Below are 16,121 nucleotides of genomic sequence, written 5' to 3'. Positions count from 1 at the left end.
ACTAACATCCACAGGATGCATGTCCGATGTAAACACTCACGGTTTTATGTCCGATGTAAATCCGGCAATATAAATATAAATAATAATACTAATATACAGTACTTGTTGCTCCTAGTAAAATTCATTGTAATGAATGGCCGCCAGTAGGTGGCGCCTGATCTGTACAGTATTCTCTCCTGTAAGCCTAAAGAGGAGCATCCCACAAGCGGAGCTCATTTCACCTAGAGCATGACAGGAGCTGTACTGTACTCCTCTGCTCCTGCCAGCCTCTGCAGCCGCTACAAGCCCAGCTGTCCCCACACAGGACTCCCATGCTGGCAGGACTGTCACCCCTCACGCCTGGAGTTTGGGCACCTCTCGCACAGGTGCTCTGACATGCATTGAACTGCAAACGGGATCAGTTGTGAGACATACTAAACACATGGCAACCCTGGAGTTTTCTGTAGCTGTGCTGGTGGCGTGGCTGGCAGTGGCGGCAGCTAAAGGACCGCTCCTCACCTGTAAGGAAGTCAAAGCCAGCTTCCATACACTGCAGCCGGGAGTCAGATGGGTGCCGGAGACACCTGTGTCAGGTGAGCAGCTACCTCTCCTTGTTCCGCTATAATGCACGAGAACTGTACAATGAAACCCATGCGGGGGATTGTTACATACTTTTAGCTGCTGCTGGATTGACATGGATGTCTTTAGTGGGTGTTGAATGCAACAAGTCATGTTTGCAGAACTCCTAATCACAGGAGAGTCAATTTTAGAGTCTGTGCAGCTCCTGTGATTAACGCAACGCAGAAGTCTACAATATACAAGGGCTGGGAGGACAGGTGTGAAACGCACAGGAATTGCTGGCTGAAGGGGGATATTGCATAAAAGAAAGAGTACCCACAAATTATGACATATATAAAAATAGTTATAGTGAAACATTTAGAATTCCATTTCCAACTGTATCATTACTTTTTTTAACTGGCTTATCAGTTGACACACGTGTTATGCTGGTAAAAAGGAAAAGTTAAAAATGCACTCAGTACAGGAAAAAGTATGCAATATAATTAGATTATGTGTAAGTGCATAACATAAAACCCCCAAAAAGTAGCATTTCATGGTGGGGGGGGGGGGGGGTATATTTTTAGTGGGTATTTAGTGAAGCTGCTTTCACACTTATTCCTGAGATTTTGGTCTGTGTTTGTCCACGGAATGTCATATTTGCAATTCTGCAATTTTTTTTTATTTTTTTCAATGCAATTTTTTTGTTCGGAATTTCCCGATGCATGTCATATGTTAATTAATGTATCTAATTGACTTCAGAATCGGATGTAATGTTTGCATTACAAATGCGATATTTTTTCTGCGTTTTCATTGACTTATGGTTCATACACACTTGAGATAAAAGTCTTTGGAAAAGGCAAGATCACAGACCAATTTTACCCCATTCCATGCAGTATGAGAGCCATACTCTACACAGTCTATTCTATGGAGCTGCACTCCCCATCAGATAAAATCTTTGCAAGATGCTGCACAAAGATGCCCGTACACACTCAAAAGATCATTATCTGCAAAAGATCTGTTCCTGCAAAATATCCATTCCTGCAAAATGCATTCATAGTCTATGAGATCTGCAGATCATCATACACACCTTGTTTAACAGACTTCATCTGCATATCTGGCAATCATCTGCAGATCTGAAAATCCATCCTGGTGGATCTGATCTGCAGATGATCTGCAGATGATTGTCTGTTAAACCAAGTGTGTATGAGGATCTGCAGATATCATAGACTATGAATGCATTTTGCAGGAATGGATCTTTTGCAGGAACAGACCTTTGGCAGATAATGATCTTTTGAGTGTGTACGGGCATCTTTGTGTGCAGCATCCTGCAAAGATTTTATTTGATGTGGAGTGCAGCTCCATAGAATAGACTGTGTAGAGTATGGCTCTCATACTACATAGAAGGGGGTAAAATTGGTCTGTTATCTTGCCTTTTCCAAAGACTTTTATCTCAAGTGTGTATGAAGCATTACATTATACGTGAATCGCATACGTGTGGACAATTTTTTTTTTTTTCCTGCTGAAAAACCGATCTGCAACGCTCGTCAAATGGGACATCACTGACTTGTATTAAATGTGCGGTGAACACGGATTTGCAAAAACGGAAATCAAGCATGAATTCTGTTATATGACAAAGGTGCCTGATGCCTAGTACACAAGCTGCAGTTTTCCGTCAGATTGATGGTCGAATCGATTATTTTACAGGTCCGGTCTGATTTCTGATTGATTTTTCGATCATTTCTATACAAAATCCATCAGAAAAATAATGATCGGACCTATCGGAAATAATCGATTGGACCATCAGGCTGACGGAAAGTTGCATGGTGTGTACTGCATTAGGCTGCTTCCACACAGGGGTGTTACAGGCGCACGTTAGTGCAGCCTGTAACGCTCCCCCAACGCACAGCAATGTAACACAAGTGGGCTGTTCACACTGCCCACGTTGCGTTACATGTAACGCTGCACGTTGTAGTGAAAGTGCAGCATGCTGTGCGTTCTAGCGGCTTTAGCCACGTTAGACTGTTTGCACATGCTCAGTGGGGGGCGGAGAGGAGGCGGGGAGAGGCAGCTACAGTAGCCGCGCACATGGCTACTTAATATGCACTGCACTGGCGGCCGCTGATTGGCCGGCGGGACCACGTGATGCGGAGTGTCTCGCTCCGCATCACATGGTCCCGCCGGCCAATCAGCGCCACCCTGGGAGACCTTATGCGGATAGAGCCGCCTAACGTGGCTCACTCTACCGTCCTCTCCCGCACCACCATGCGTTGCGTTAGGTGCACGTTATGCGACCTTAACGTAGCACCTAACGCAACGTCTTAGTGTGTAAGTAGCCTTAAGGTTTAACAGTTAACTGCTTGTACAATTTTTTTAAGTGTTTCCATGTTATTAGTGACAGCTGGTCAGTGTAGGGCAGGAATGATTGGAAGTGTTTAATGAGTTTTTAAACACTCTGGGCTCTTTAATGTCCCCTGTGTAGCATTCTATAGTGCATTTTAGATAAATCTTATTTTCCTTTCTCCCTCCAGTTTTTATATTTTGTGTCTCAGCATTTGTAGTGAAGTGGTTAGTCTATAGTTAACATAGAGTATTCCCTTTTACACCTTGTGTTGTTGCACTTGCTGTAGTGTCTGTTTAGCCAATAAACGTGTTACTGTGAAGTGATGCGTACATTCGGGATGTTATCCGTACACTAGACCGGTGCAGTAGGCTATATTTAGCAAGATGAAAAGCGCAGGAGATGTTCAGCAACATTAACAACCAGTCAGATTTTTGTGTTTTGTCAGTTTTGTGCAGTCTGAACAAGGAGAGGTGTTTACGGTTTGGTTGCTATTAGTTATCGCACAATTGGATGAAGATTTTTGCATTATTAGGTCGTGACTATACATGTAAAGTCCAATTATGATTAGCCAATCACTCACCAATTTTACCACCTCCCATGTTGTATGAGGGTCAACAGGTATTGAAAACTATGAATAGATTGTGTAGTTAAACTCTCATACCACATGGAGCTTGTAAAATTGGTCAGTGATTGACCAATTATAATTGAAAGTGTATACTAAGCTTTACACTCCACAGAGCATAATAAAGGACAACTGAAGTGAGAAAAATATGGAGGCTACCATATTTATTTCCTTTTAAACAATACCAGTTGCCTGGCAGCCCTACTAATGTATTTGGCTGCAGTAGTGTCCAAATAACACCAGAAACAAGCATACAACTAATCTTGTCAGATCTGACATTGGCTATCATTCATAAAGCATTTCCGCATGCAAAAATGCTGAAAACCGCTGACTTTACCGACCACTTAGCAAAATGTGTATTCATAAAGGCTGTTTCCGCATGAAAAGCTGACATTCCCGAGCAGAGCGATAAATTACCGCCTTGTGAGGTGATGATCTTTAAAAATGTAACAAAATGTCAATTCATAAAGATTAAAGCAAGCGGTATGCGGACAGGGAATGCCGCTTCTTTGGAAGTAGCGATAAGCATGCAGAATACATTTAAGTGAATGGAGACAGACCTCCCCATCAGCAGCAGAGAGAGCAGCGCACGGAGGGACTCAGGCAGCTTCTCTGTTTCCGCAAGCCTACCGACAGCCTTTTTCGGGAAATCACTGCACTTGTATCGCAACTGACAACATTTTTATGAATGACAACCCAAAAGTCTAAAATACCGAAAGCGGTATTTTCCCGCACGGATTTTTGTTACCGAACACACTTTTATGAATGATGGCCAATGTCTGAAATCTCTGATCTGCATATGCTTCTTCAGGGGCTATGGCTAAAATTATTAGAGGTAGAGGATCAGCAGGATAGCCAAGCAACTGGTATTGTTTAACCACTTCGCCGCCCGGGTACAGTATATCTACGCTCCTTTGGACTTGACGCCCGGAGCGTAGATATACGCACCCCCCGCCGCTGTCCGCGCTCCCGCTTACACATGCGCGCACTCCAACGATCGTGCACGCCGCCGCCCGCTCGCCCGGATATCAATGAACGGGAAAATCCATTCCCGTTCGTTGATCTCTGCCCCCGCAATGATCGGCATGCTTCTCTGAGAAGCAGCGCGATCATTGTGGAAAAACTCAGTTTCCCATTCTCCCTTCCTGCAAGCGTCCTTCCGACGCTTGTAGGACGCCTGCAAAAAAAAGTGGCCATCTTGTAGCCAAAAAGTAATACTACACCTAAAAACATCTTTCACATACAAATACATTATTTTCACTATTAATTTTAACTCATTAACTCCCACACTCCCCAATTGTTAGCAATATTTTTTTTTTTGTAATATTAAAATAAATTTAAAAAAATTACAATAAAAAAAAACTTATATAGTTACATTAGGGATGGAAATCTTTAAATATTTATATCAAGAGGGTATAACACTGTTACTTTATAAATTATGGGCTTGTAATTCGGGATAGACGCAAAACTGAAAAAAATGCATCTTTATTTGCAAATAAAATATTGCCGCCAAACGTTGTGATAGGGACATAATTTAAACGGTGTAATAACTGGGACAAATAGGCATATAAGTTACATGGATTTTAATTATAGTAGCATGCATTATTTAAAAACTATAATGGCGGAAAACTGAAAAAAATTTTTTTCCAAATGTTTTCCTATTTTCCCATAAAAACACATTTAGAAAAAAAATAATTCTTGGCATAGTGTCCCACCTAAAGAAAGCTTAATTGGTGGTGAAAAAAAACAAGATATAGTTCATTTTATTGTGATAAGTAATGATAAAGTTATAGGCGAATGAATGTAAGGAGCGCTGAAAGGAGAAAATTGTACGGATGCTGAAGGGGTAAAACCCCTCAGTTGTGAAGTGGTTAAAGGAGTTCTGTAGCGCATCATAAAAACAAAAACTGTCACTTACCTTTGGCTTCTACCGGCCCCTTGCAGACATCTTGTCCCGCGCCGGTCCTCAAGGATCCTCCGGTCCCCCTGCCAAGGGTCACATCCAATTATTCCTCATCTAACTAGACAAATGTCACTGTGGCTGTGTGGTCGTGTGGCTGTGTGGCTCAGGTGCAGTACGAAGTTTTCTCATACTGCGCCTGCACAGTAAGCTCCCAGAGGCGGGAGCAAGGATGCGCAGTGACATTCGTCTAGTTAGATGAATAATTGGATGTGACCCGTGGTGGGGAACTGAGGATTCTTGAGTGACGGCGTGGAACAGGATATCTGCAGGGCAGTGGCGTAGCTAAGGAGCTGTGGGCCCCGATGCAAGTTTTACAATGGGGGCCCCCCTAGGCACTCTATACATAGCAATTGATATGACTCACCAGAACCTTCCAATGACAACTACAGTGTAAGAGGTGCAAGAAGGGGATGGGAAACAGTGTGGTAATAATTACCACTATTCAAAGTATCTATAGAAGTGATTATTATGAGCACAGGACCAATAGAGAGCTAATACTGCAGTTGAGGGAGGGCCCTTCGGGGCCCCTCTGGCCCAAGGGCCCTGATGCGGTCGCAACCTCTGCAACCCCTATTGCTACGCCCCTGCTGCAGGGGGCCGGTAGAATCCCCAGTTAAGTGACAGTTTTTGTTTTTATAATGCGCTACAGAACCCCTTTAAAAGAAAATAAATATGGCAGCCTCCATACACCTCTCACTTCGGGTTCTTTTTTAAGTAATTTCACAATTTATGTTGGTGGTAGCCACCTTCTGGTGATCCACATACCGGTAATCAGGAACCACCAGTCCCAGCAAGCAGCAGTACCAGGAAGTGACTACACAATGTTATGTATATTTACTTAGCCGCAAATGCCAGGACTTAATTTTTTAAACAACCTGCGGATTGTGCTTTTATTTAGTGCGACCGGGAGGTGTGGAAGTGAATAGTACAGTTTACAGATTAAAGGTTCCTCCGCTTGTATTGACACAATAATTTGGACACTGTCAAACTTGGATGCACAAGCTGACTTTTAGGCTGCTTTCACAGTGGGACGTTAAAGTCCCACGTTACAGCAGCCCAACTCACTGCAATGAAAAATCAGTGGGCTGGTTCACAGTGCACATGTTGCGTTTGAGTATAACACAGCACGTTGAAGGCCCGTTCACATTACAAACGCGGACGGCCACGCATGCGGAACGCAACGCATGCGAACGCACGCCATCCGCGTTTGTATGCGTTGTGTAGCTGATCCCATCACTGAAAAGTGAATGAATGGGACAGCCGCGCGTTTTTGCAAAATCTGCATGCAACATGCGTTCCCGAACCGCACAGGTCCGGAATGCATGCAGTGTGAACATCAGACAGTGCACTCTATGCACTGTCTGATGTCGTGCGTGACGGCCTCCCGCACACGTTTCCAAAATGCGGCTGGAAACGCGTGCAGTCTGAACGGGCCCTAAGGCTACTTACACACTAAGACGTTGCGTTAGGTGCTACGTTGAGGTCGCATAACGTGCACCTAACGCAACGCATGGTGGTGGTGGTGGCGGCAGTTAAGCGGCTCTTTGATGTGTCCGTGAGGGGGACTATAGTACGCATGCGCTGGTGGAGACCACGTGAGCGGAACACTCCGCATCACGTGGTCCCGCCAGTGACGTCAGCACAGTGCAGTGAATATTAATTAGCCATGTGGCTAATCACTGCGCCTGTGCAAGCAGGCTAACGTGGCAAAGCCGCTCTAACGCTATAGCATGCTGCACTCTAAGATTGACGTGCAGCTTTACAATGTAACGCAACGTGGGCACTGTGAACAGCCCATTGCAGTTACATTGCTGTGCGTTGGGGAGCGTTACAGGCTGCACTAACGTGCGCCTGTAACGTCTTACTGTGAAAGCAGCCTAAATGAAAGTGCAGCGTGCTGTGCGTTATACTCTTATTTGGCTGCGTTAGACTGTTTGCACATGCTCAGTAATTTTTTTTTAAATGTGCCATTTTTGTTTGATCCGTATGCGGCAAAAAGTACGCATCACGTACGCATCGAGATGCATAACGCAGTGCAATGTAACGTCCAACTTCAAAGCTAACATGCGATTCGTTAGGGGCACGTTATGCGACCTTAATGTTGCAAAAACGCAACGTCCAAGTGTGAAAGAGCCCTTAATGCTAGTGTTATGGGAGTATTGTTAAGAAGGTTTGGGTTGAGTTATTGTTAGGGATAATTAGTAGTAGGGACAGTTAAAAGGTTAGCAGTAGCTATATAGGTGGAGTAAAGGCTGGCACTAGGCATAGCCGGGGTGAGGGCTGGACTTTGGCATAGACGATGAGTTATGCTTAGTTTTGGACATAACCAGTAAGGGTCCATTTAGGCATGGGGAGGGGGGGGGGGGGTGTCTATTTAGTATCTCTATGATGGTTAGGATTAGGCATACCTTTTTAGGTTGGTTGTGAGGGAAAGGTTTTTGTGCAGCTGCAAATAACCCTGTACCCAAGGTTACAATGCCCACATTCAGTGTCCAGAACACTTGCTGTGTGTTTTAATTAGTATATTCAGTAATTGCGTGACACTTGGTGGTACCGTGTATTTAATCGCATGCAATTACAATTTCTGACGGCAGTTCTGGTTTGCATGTGATGGATTTCTTTCTCTCTCCCATCTGAATTTGTCATGTGCTGAAATAGTCTTTTTAGTCATTTTTCTATTTGTGATCATAATGTGCGTGGATCAAATTACTTTTCTTTTACAGTTTCGGAGGTTCTTAATTATCCTGTGTGTAGGTGTATATATATTTTATTTCATTTTTAAATAACCTCAAACTTGACTGGCTATCTATTATTTTTATTGATTTTTGTGGTGCAGTACGGAAAACCAAACATGGTTGGTACATAAAGATACAGACAATAGTGTGCATAAAATTACAAACATTGTACAAATTATAGAAAAGATGGACACCATCTATATAACTAAGTTATGGTGACAGTTCTATAGTGATTAACACAAATGTACGACAGCCCACAAGACGCAAAAGGGAGAGAACCTTGCCTTTGCATGCTCACCATCTCAAGGCTAAAAGACTATTTACAACTAACCACCAGTAATCCTCGATAATTTCAATAATTTGTTGTTTTGATGTTTTAGGTGTGTCTCAATTTTTACTTTTGTTATTTGATACTCTATGCCAGTGGTTCTTGATCTTTTCCAGATGCATGGGCAAGTTGGAAAGGGGGGGGGGGGGGGGAGAAAGAGAGAGAGAGAGATTTATTGGTACCCAGAATGCCCTTCAGACCGGGGCTCTGGGTGCCCCTTTTAAAGTACCCATGAAAAGGCCTCGTTGGATGCAAAAAATAAGCCCTGGCTGTGATAATCTCCCCCCCACCGGATGCGGGAAGCTCCGCCCACCACCCATCTAGGAAACTTTAGAGTCAAAAGGTCCCATTCAGGATTTCTAGTGTAACCATCTCTGCAGCTGTAGGGGGAGCAGGTAAGATGGTGTCTCCCTGACAGCAGTGACCTTTTCCCTCCCTCAGCATTCAGAGACCTCTTCCTTAACCCTACACCCACAGTGACCTCTCCCTTTACCTAGGTCCCATACTGACCTCTCCCTCCCCAGACTTAGCACTGCAGTGATCCTGCCACACCCACCACCCACAATGACCTCTCCCTCCCCCAATGGCACCCTTCTTGTCCCCAGCAGCACCCATAGTGACCTCCCTCAGCACCTAAACTGACCTCTCCCTTCCCCAGCACCCCCAATTACTTACCCTTCCTACAGCACCTACACTGACGTCTACTGACCTCTACTTCTCCCAATATCTACCCACACCCCTTTCCCCCATAGTTGGCACCCAGTACTCACATGACACCAAGTACCTGTACCCAGGCCTAACATTGCACCCAGAACTCACACTTGCATACAGCCTCCACATGGCATCCACTATCTGCACCAAGCACCCACTTAACCAGTACCCACACCCAAAGTACCTGCATTTAAAACCTATGTGACACCCAATGCTCACCCATAGCCAGCACCCAGCACAGGCATGGCACCAAGTATTCGCACCTATGTCACACCCAGTACCTGCACCCAGCACCCACATGACATACAGTACACACACAAAGATCTCACATGGCATTAAGTACTTGCAATCAAGACCCGCTTGACACTCGATACCCACCCATAGCTAGAATCCACATGACACCCTGTACCCGCATCCAGAACCCACATGGCACCCAACAACTGCATTTAGCACCCACATGACAACCAGTACCCCCTAGCCAGAAACGAGGAGGGGGGGAAATGTGCGGCCACCGGTGACAGGTCTTACTGACTCCACACCATTGAAGGCAGCCAGCACTTCTGTGACTGAATGTATGTGTCAAGCGGAGGAGCTCGGGGATAGTTTGAGAGCCGGAGGGTAAAGGTCACATGGCACTGCAGGGCAAGGGGCTGGGGGGGGGGGTCGAAGTTTTTTTTTTTCCCCTCTCTCGATCTTCCCTTTTTAAGGTGCTATTCTTACATCAATGTGAACCAATGGTCCATAAGGTGGACTGAATGCCGCATGCATATCTGACTGCTCACTTCTATAGACTGTTTAACCATGCAGCATAATTCAGGGCTGTATCGTATCTTGGAAGATGAGCACAATCTACACAAATCCACGTGTGTGTTTCATAAGATGTGATTGCTGGGTATGTGGAGGTGCTTTAGCCGAGACATCTATATTTTCCACTGTTTGCAGGTCGTTGTTAGTGAGACAATGCCACATGCACCGCCCACTGCCCTGCCATACGGCTGAACTTGATGGACGTATGTCTTTTTTTCAACCCAAATAACTATGTAACTATCTTATGTGATCCAGGTAGGTGTAAGTAGAACCTTTTGAACAGATGGTGGGGTAAAATTGATAACAACTTTATTGTACAATAATGTAACTATAACTGTGGTTTCTGTGTTGCTTTGCCATTGCTTTTACACTAATCGTGTCGCAAAAGGGTAAAAAGCACAGTTACTTTATTCTTGTTTATCACGTGATGAAAAAACATAACTACATATTAACATGCTGACCATGTGTTACTGTATATCAATGACCATTATTTTAATTTTACAGCTACACAGTTAAGGCTGGAACAGTACACTATGGCTATTTATTTGGTCCTGGACATTTGGGCTCACACAGTTGACATTTTGGGTAACCCTTTAATCAGATAGAATCACAGCGATAGTAGCAGGATTAAAATACAGTTATGACCTGTTCACAGTATGTGCTGTGTAGTGCAGTACAAGGAACAGCACACAGTGTGCATACAGTCATTTCATGGGGAGCAACATCTGTCTTCTCCACTATTGCAGTCCATTGCTGTGCTAATTAGCATTTGTGCTTGTGTGTTTTTATTTATTTATTTATTTATTTTTTGTGCACTTTCCCCAATTTGTAGTGTAATGACTTTATTAGCGCTACAGTGCACAGCACTGCAGGTGGTTGTGCGTTGTTTGAACACAACTACATTCTATGATGTGAATAAGTAATGTTAAGAATAGTTTGTGCAACAAAGAGACCAAAGGGAACCAAAAGCGAGAGAGGTATAGAGCCTGCCATATTTATTTATTTTTAAACACTGCATATTGCCTGGCTGTCATGCTGATCCTCGGCCTTTTAATACTTTTAGCCCTAGACCCTGAATAAGCATGCAGATCAGGTGCTCTGACTGGATTATTCAGGTGTATGATTCAGACACTATTGCAGCCAAAGAGATCAGTAGGATAGCCAGGCAATTGGTATTGCTTAAAAGGAAATGAATATGGAAGCTTTGCTTTAGGTTACCCTTTAAAGGGAACCTAAACTGAGAAGGATATGGATTTTTTCTTTTAAAATAATACCAGTTGCCTGACTCTGCTGCTGATCCTGTGTCTCTAATACTTTCAGCCACAGCCCCTGAACAAGCATGCAGATCAGGTGCTCTGACTGAAGTCAGACTGGATTAGCTGCATGCTTGTTTCAGCGGTGTAATTCAGTAACTACTGTGGCTAAAGAAATCATCAAGGCTACCAAGCAACTGGTATTGTTTAAAAGGAAATATCCATACCCCTCTCAGTTTAGGTTCCCTTTAAACATCTAGATGGGGTATAGATTAGTACTTGGCAAATACTGAGTAGGTAAGGGGTAAAGCTCATACAGGCACTAATTAGTTATTGCTTAAAAAGATCATTAAGTGGAGAAACAAACTAGTGTTGTACAGACACGTTGCTTGGCTACAGCTGAGCAGCCTGTTCTGTTGTATAGAAATGCAAGGTTGACTAGCTGCTAATGAGTGGAAGGAATAAAAATGCTAGAATGTAGTGTGCTCACTTGTTTGTGATTGTACAATTTGTCATCTTGTAACAGCTGTGCTGAAGCTAAGATGATCAGGAATCATGTTGGTGTTTGAATTTGGCATAGTGAATTAGGAAAACACGAATACTCCCGATTACTGGTGCTTAACACTTTTTACAAGCGGACAGGGGGAGTTTAGTCACTTTTGTGTCATGGCCTCACCCTGTCAGCTTGTTTGGTGCTGAATAGTGGGAGTATTTAGGTGTTCCTAATTTTCTATGTCTAATTCAGTCACCAATACTAATCTTGAACTTCTAAAAAGAAAGCCCTAGCAACTGTGCTGGAGAGCAGGAGGTTTGTACAGGACTTTAGGTAACGGCTGCATGCTGCACCTAAAACATCTTTGTCCAAACCTCCTGTGCAGAAACTACGGGGCCTCAAAAACAAACAGACTGGCCTGAAGAAGCCCAAGTGTGCAATTGCTTTGAAACGATCAGCTAGTTCTCATTCACACTAGAGATGTTTTCGGTCTTTTTTCAAGCACAGGCGATTTTTTTAAAATCGCCCCCAAAACGCTTGTGCAATGAATGTCTATGAGAAGGTTCATATCAGCGCAGTGTGTGCGCTGTGCGTTCAGCAAAGCAGTGCCTGGACCATTTTTGGAGCTATTTGGGTCTAATGGAAGGTATAGGAAGAGCGCTAAATGCTCAAAAAATCGCTTTGTGGGGCAATTACGTTCACGTTTTAAAGAATAAATACATTGTATTTGTTTTCCGGGTCAAAGAGTTCACTTCCTGACTTGCGTCAGGGAGTGAATTAAAAAAAGATCGGGAAAAGCGCTTAGAAAATCGCTTTTCACAAAAATGGAATGCCCACCCAAGCGCTGGGAATCGGAAAAAAATTTGCTACAAAAAAATCCAATGTGAACGCTACCGCAAGCGTAACGCAATGTGAACAAGCCCTTAAAGTACTTTAAAGATACTGTTACCCACAAGGATCGAGACTTGATCTCATAGGTGACAGTTCTGTACAGACATGTTGCTAGCCTATAGACTAGGGATGTGTTCTGTTGCTACCGTACGTATTGGGGAGGAGGGCCAACAACAGAGCGTCACAGGATTAGTAGGAGAACAATAAGGTAGGCCTACACTTGGACTACATGATTCACAAGTCTGGATCTCTCACCGATGCATCAGGGAATGCTGTACACACACTAAAATTTTGGCAGATATGGCTCCAACCAACTGGCCGCCTCAACTTAAAACATTGTGTGTGTGTGTGTGTGTGTGTGTGTGTGTGTGTAATATCTTGTATTCTTCTGATTTTGGACTCTTAACCGGCTCCGGACCGAAGAAGTGAGAATCTACGGTACATTTGCGGCTCTCTGATGCAGCGCAGCATCTACCCTGCGGATTTCCGCGGCTCGAGACAATCGCTGCATGCTAGTGCCACTCATTGGATTGTCACATGACAACCCAGCTTCTAGTGGCAGAGGAAGCAGGAAATGGAAGAAACCGGCACTGCTAGAAGCTGTATTTATTTTCCAATGAATATTGTTACATGCGTATGCAATAAAACGGGCTGTAAGCGCTGTGATACAAAAACAAACAAAGTTCAAATTGCTGGTGGGATACCTGTTGTGGTGCGGTGGGTGCTGGGTGCTTAAGCCTGACGGCTGCGCATCTACGGAGGCTGCATTGTGGGGTGGACGGGCTGCCGGTATAAATAACCTGCGCGCATAGCGGTGACGCAATGCACGCAATGCGTTCCAGCCGCTATCTGACGTGAACATGTAGGAAGTGAAGGGGTGGAACAGACGAGCGGCGTGTCACCGCTATGCGCGCAGGTTATTTATACCGGCAGCCCGTCCACCCCACAATGCAGCCTCCGTAGATGCGCAGACGTGCGCGAAACGGCCGTCAGGCTTAAGCACCCAGCACCCACCGCACCACAACAGGTATCCCACCAGCAATTTGAACTTTGTTTGTTTTTGTATCACAGCGCTTACAGCCCGTTTTATTGCATACGCATGTAACAATATTCATTGGAAAATAAATACAGCTTCTAGCAGTGCCGGTTTCTTCCATTTCCTGTTTCCTCTGCCACTATGAACACGTCTTGTAACCAGAGCACGCTAGGCTGTTAGTGGGAATACCGCTACGCCACCGCAAGAGACCCGCTCCTGCAGTAGTGCCAACCTGCTTTTCCCTCTCAGACCATTACAACCCAGCTTCTCCCTATTGGTAAGGAGCCAGCTTCATTGGCTCCTTACCAGGTGATCACTGTGAGCCAATAACAGTGATTAGGAATGGCAGAATGAAAAAAAGGCTTGTGTCCTCAAGGGCCGTGCGTCTACAATGGGTTAAAGGGAATCTGAAGTGAAAATAAACTTATAATATAATGATTTGTATGTGTAGTACAGCTAAGAAATAAAACATTAGCACAGATATGAGATATTGTTTCCAGTATGCAATGTCTGATGTCGTGCGTGTCGGCCACCTGCACGCGTTTCCAAAACGCGGCTGGAAACGCGTGCAGTGTGAACGGGGCTTAAAGAATGTACAACTTTACAGGAAACAATTACAATGGTAACCGGGCCCTTCAAGCTCCAAGAGGTAACCATTGTATAAACATCAAAAAAAAAGATAATCTATGAAAATGTACTGAAGTTTAATAGGATCACTTAAAAATGTTTTCAAAGCAGAGACGTAGCCAGGGTGGGGCAAAGGGGGGGCTTGGTGTATATGCACAGCAATGTGGGGGCGTTACTGGTTTGCCGGTTTCTTCCTCTTTAATGGTGCTTGCCCCACGGAGGAAGGGGGGAGGGGGGAAGCGCATGCAGAGTGCTCAGCTGGAGCTGTTACATTAACTCACCTCTCCATTCCACGTGCCGCATGTATTCCCTGTTTCTGGGCATCCTGTGCCATGGTTGGAGCACCCACTATGATGGCATATAGCATTAACACTAGGAACTATACTGTGTGACTCCCTGCATGGGCTCAGGAAAAACTGCAAGTTAAAACTCTGCCCTGCTATAATTATAAAGAAGCCAAATATAAACATGATCCAGAAACCCTGCTTCCTCCTCTGGACCCACATTTATTTACCTTGGACTAATAAGGCATATAATAAGTGTAAAACTGTCCTGTTGTCACAAAATATTGCACAGCAATTTTACTGTTTTTATGTGTAACGATTGGTGTAGCAACACAGACGTCTGATTATGTGTGATCTGCAGAATCACCAATAATGCAAGTATAGGTAGCACAAATAGCAAGGTGTATAGTGCTGGGTGCAACAGTAACTGAATAGTTTAACTAGACCTCACCAGAGGAGCTGGTGGGTACTATTGGTACAGTAACTGAATAGTTTTGCTAAACCTCACCAGAGGAGCTGGTGGGTACTATAGTACACAGTAATAGAATAGTGGACTAGATCTCACCAGAGGAGCTGATGAGTACTAGCAAAGAACACCTCACCAGTGACAGGGGTCACTGGTGAGTAGAATGGTCAGACAGGCTAAGATCAGTAACAGGCGGGCAGGTACAGTACAAAATCGACAGGCAAGAGAGTAGTGAGATATCAGGCAGAGTTCAGCAACAGAGTCAGATGGGCAGAAGTGCAGAATCGATAAGCAAGAGCAGGGTCAGAGGATAGCCAGAGTCATACACAGGATATCAAATATACAATAATACAATAATCCTAGTCTTGTGTAAAATCAGAAAGCACACCGGATACTATCTAAGGTCTGAGCGCTAACACGTAGGTATTTGCAACAGCAGACAGGTTGCGAATGAAGACTGAAGGCTTTTGAAGCAGAGGAGACCCCACGGCCGCGCCCACCACCAATCAACCAATCCGGAGCGCCGTGAGTCTCCTCTGACGTCAGCCGACCGGCTGGTCAGCTGACGCTCCTCCTCCCCGCATAAAGGTTCTGTCTCCGCGCGCGATACAGCAACCCTATGAGCAATGGACAACCCCGTCCTCTGCATACTAGACGCCAGAGGAACGGGCGAAGTCCCAGAGCAGGGAAGCGAGGCGGCTGCGGAGACACCCTGCGTGCCCGTAGCCGCTGCTTCCGTTGATGTTACATTATGTCAACTACATAATGCTACTTATGCAATTGGAGCTAGGCACATTAACTGGGTAATGGGTGCGCTGCTAGGGTAACACGAGCTACACTTCTTGCGTAACACATTACCTTGACACCAGCATTAGCTAGGTAATTCAGGTTGCTCTAATTGCATAAGTAGTTGGCATAAGTAATAGTAAAATTGCTGTGAATTGCCTGCACATGGCTCTTGCGCCTTGGGGTGCTAAATTTGCTTGGGAGATCGGGGGTGCCCAGGTTACCTTTGCCGAGGGCCCCA

The 16,121-nt window shown here is 44.6% G+C and overlaps 1 protein-coding gene across 3 annotated transcripts in view; it reads left to right on the top strand.

Annotated features, from left to right (window-relative positions):
* The first annotated feature begins 232 nt into the window (after positions 1–232).
* Positions 233–16,121, top strand: part of GPC3 (glypican 3) — a 662,823-nt gene continuing 646,934 nt past the window's right edge. For all 3 annotated transcript variants that reach the window (XM_068250947.1, XM_068250949.1, XM_068250948.1), the window contains exon 1: positions 233–572. In XM_068250947.1, the coding sequence (XP_068107048.1) occupies positions 422–572 (151 nt within the window). In that variant the 5' untranslated portion in view covers positions 233–421. The remainder of the gene's footprint in view (positions 573–16,121) is intronic.

Source organism: Hyperolius riggenbachi, chromosome 8 (genome assembly GCF_040937935.1).
Source record: "Hyperolius riggenbachi isolate aHypRig1 chromosome 8, aHypRig1.pri, whole genome shotgun sequence".
In the NCBI taxonomy this organism is placed as follows: Eukaryota; Metazoa; Chordata; class Amphibia; order Anura; family Hyperoliidae; genus Hyperolius; species Hyperolius riggenbachi.
The sequence above is the reverse complement of the archived record's forward strand: the minus strand, read 5'-3'. Positions and strand labels throughout refer to the sequence as shown.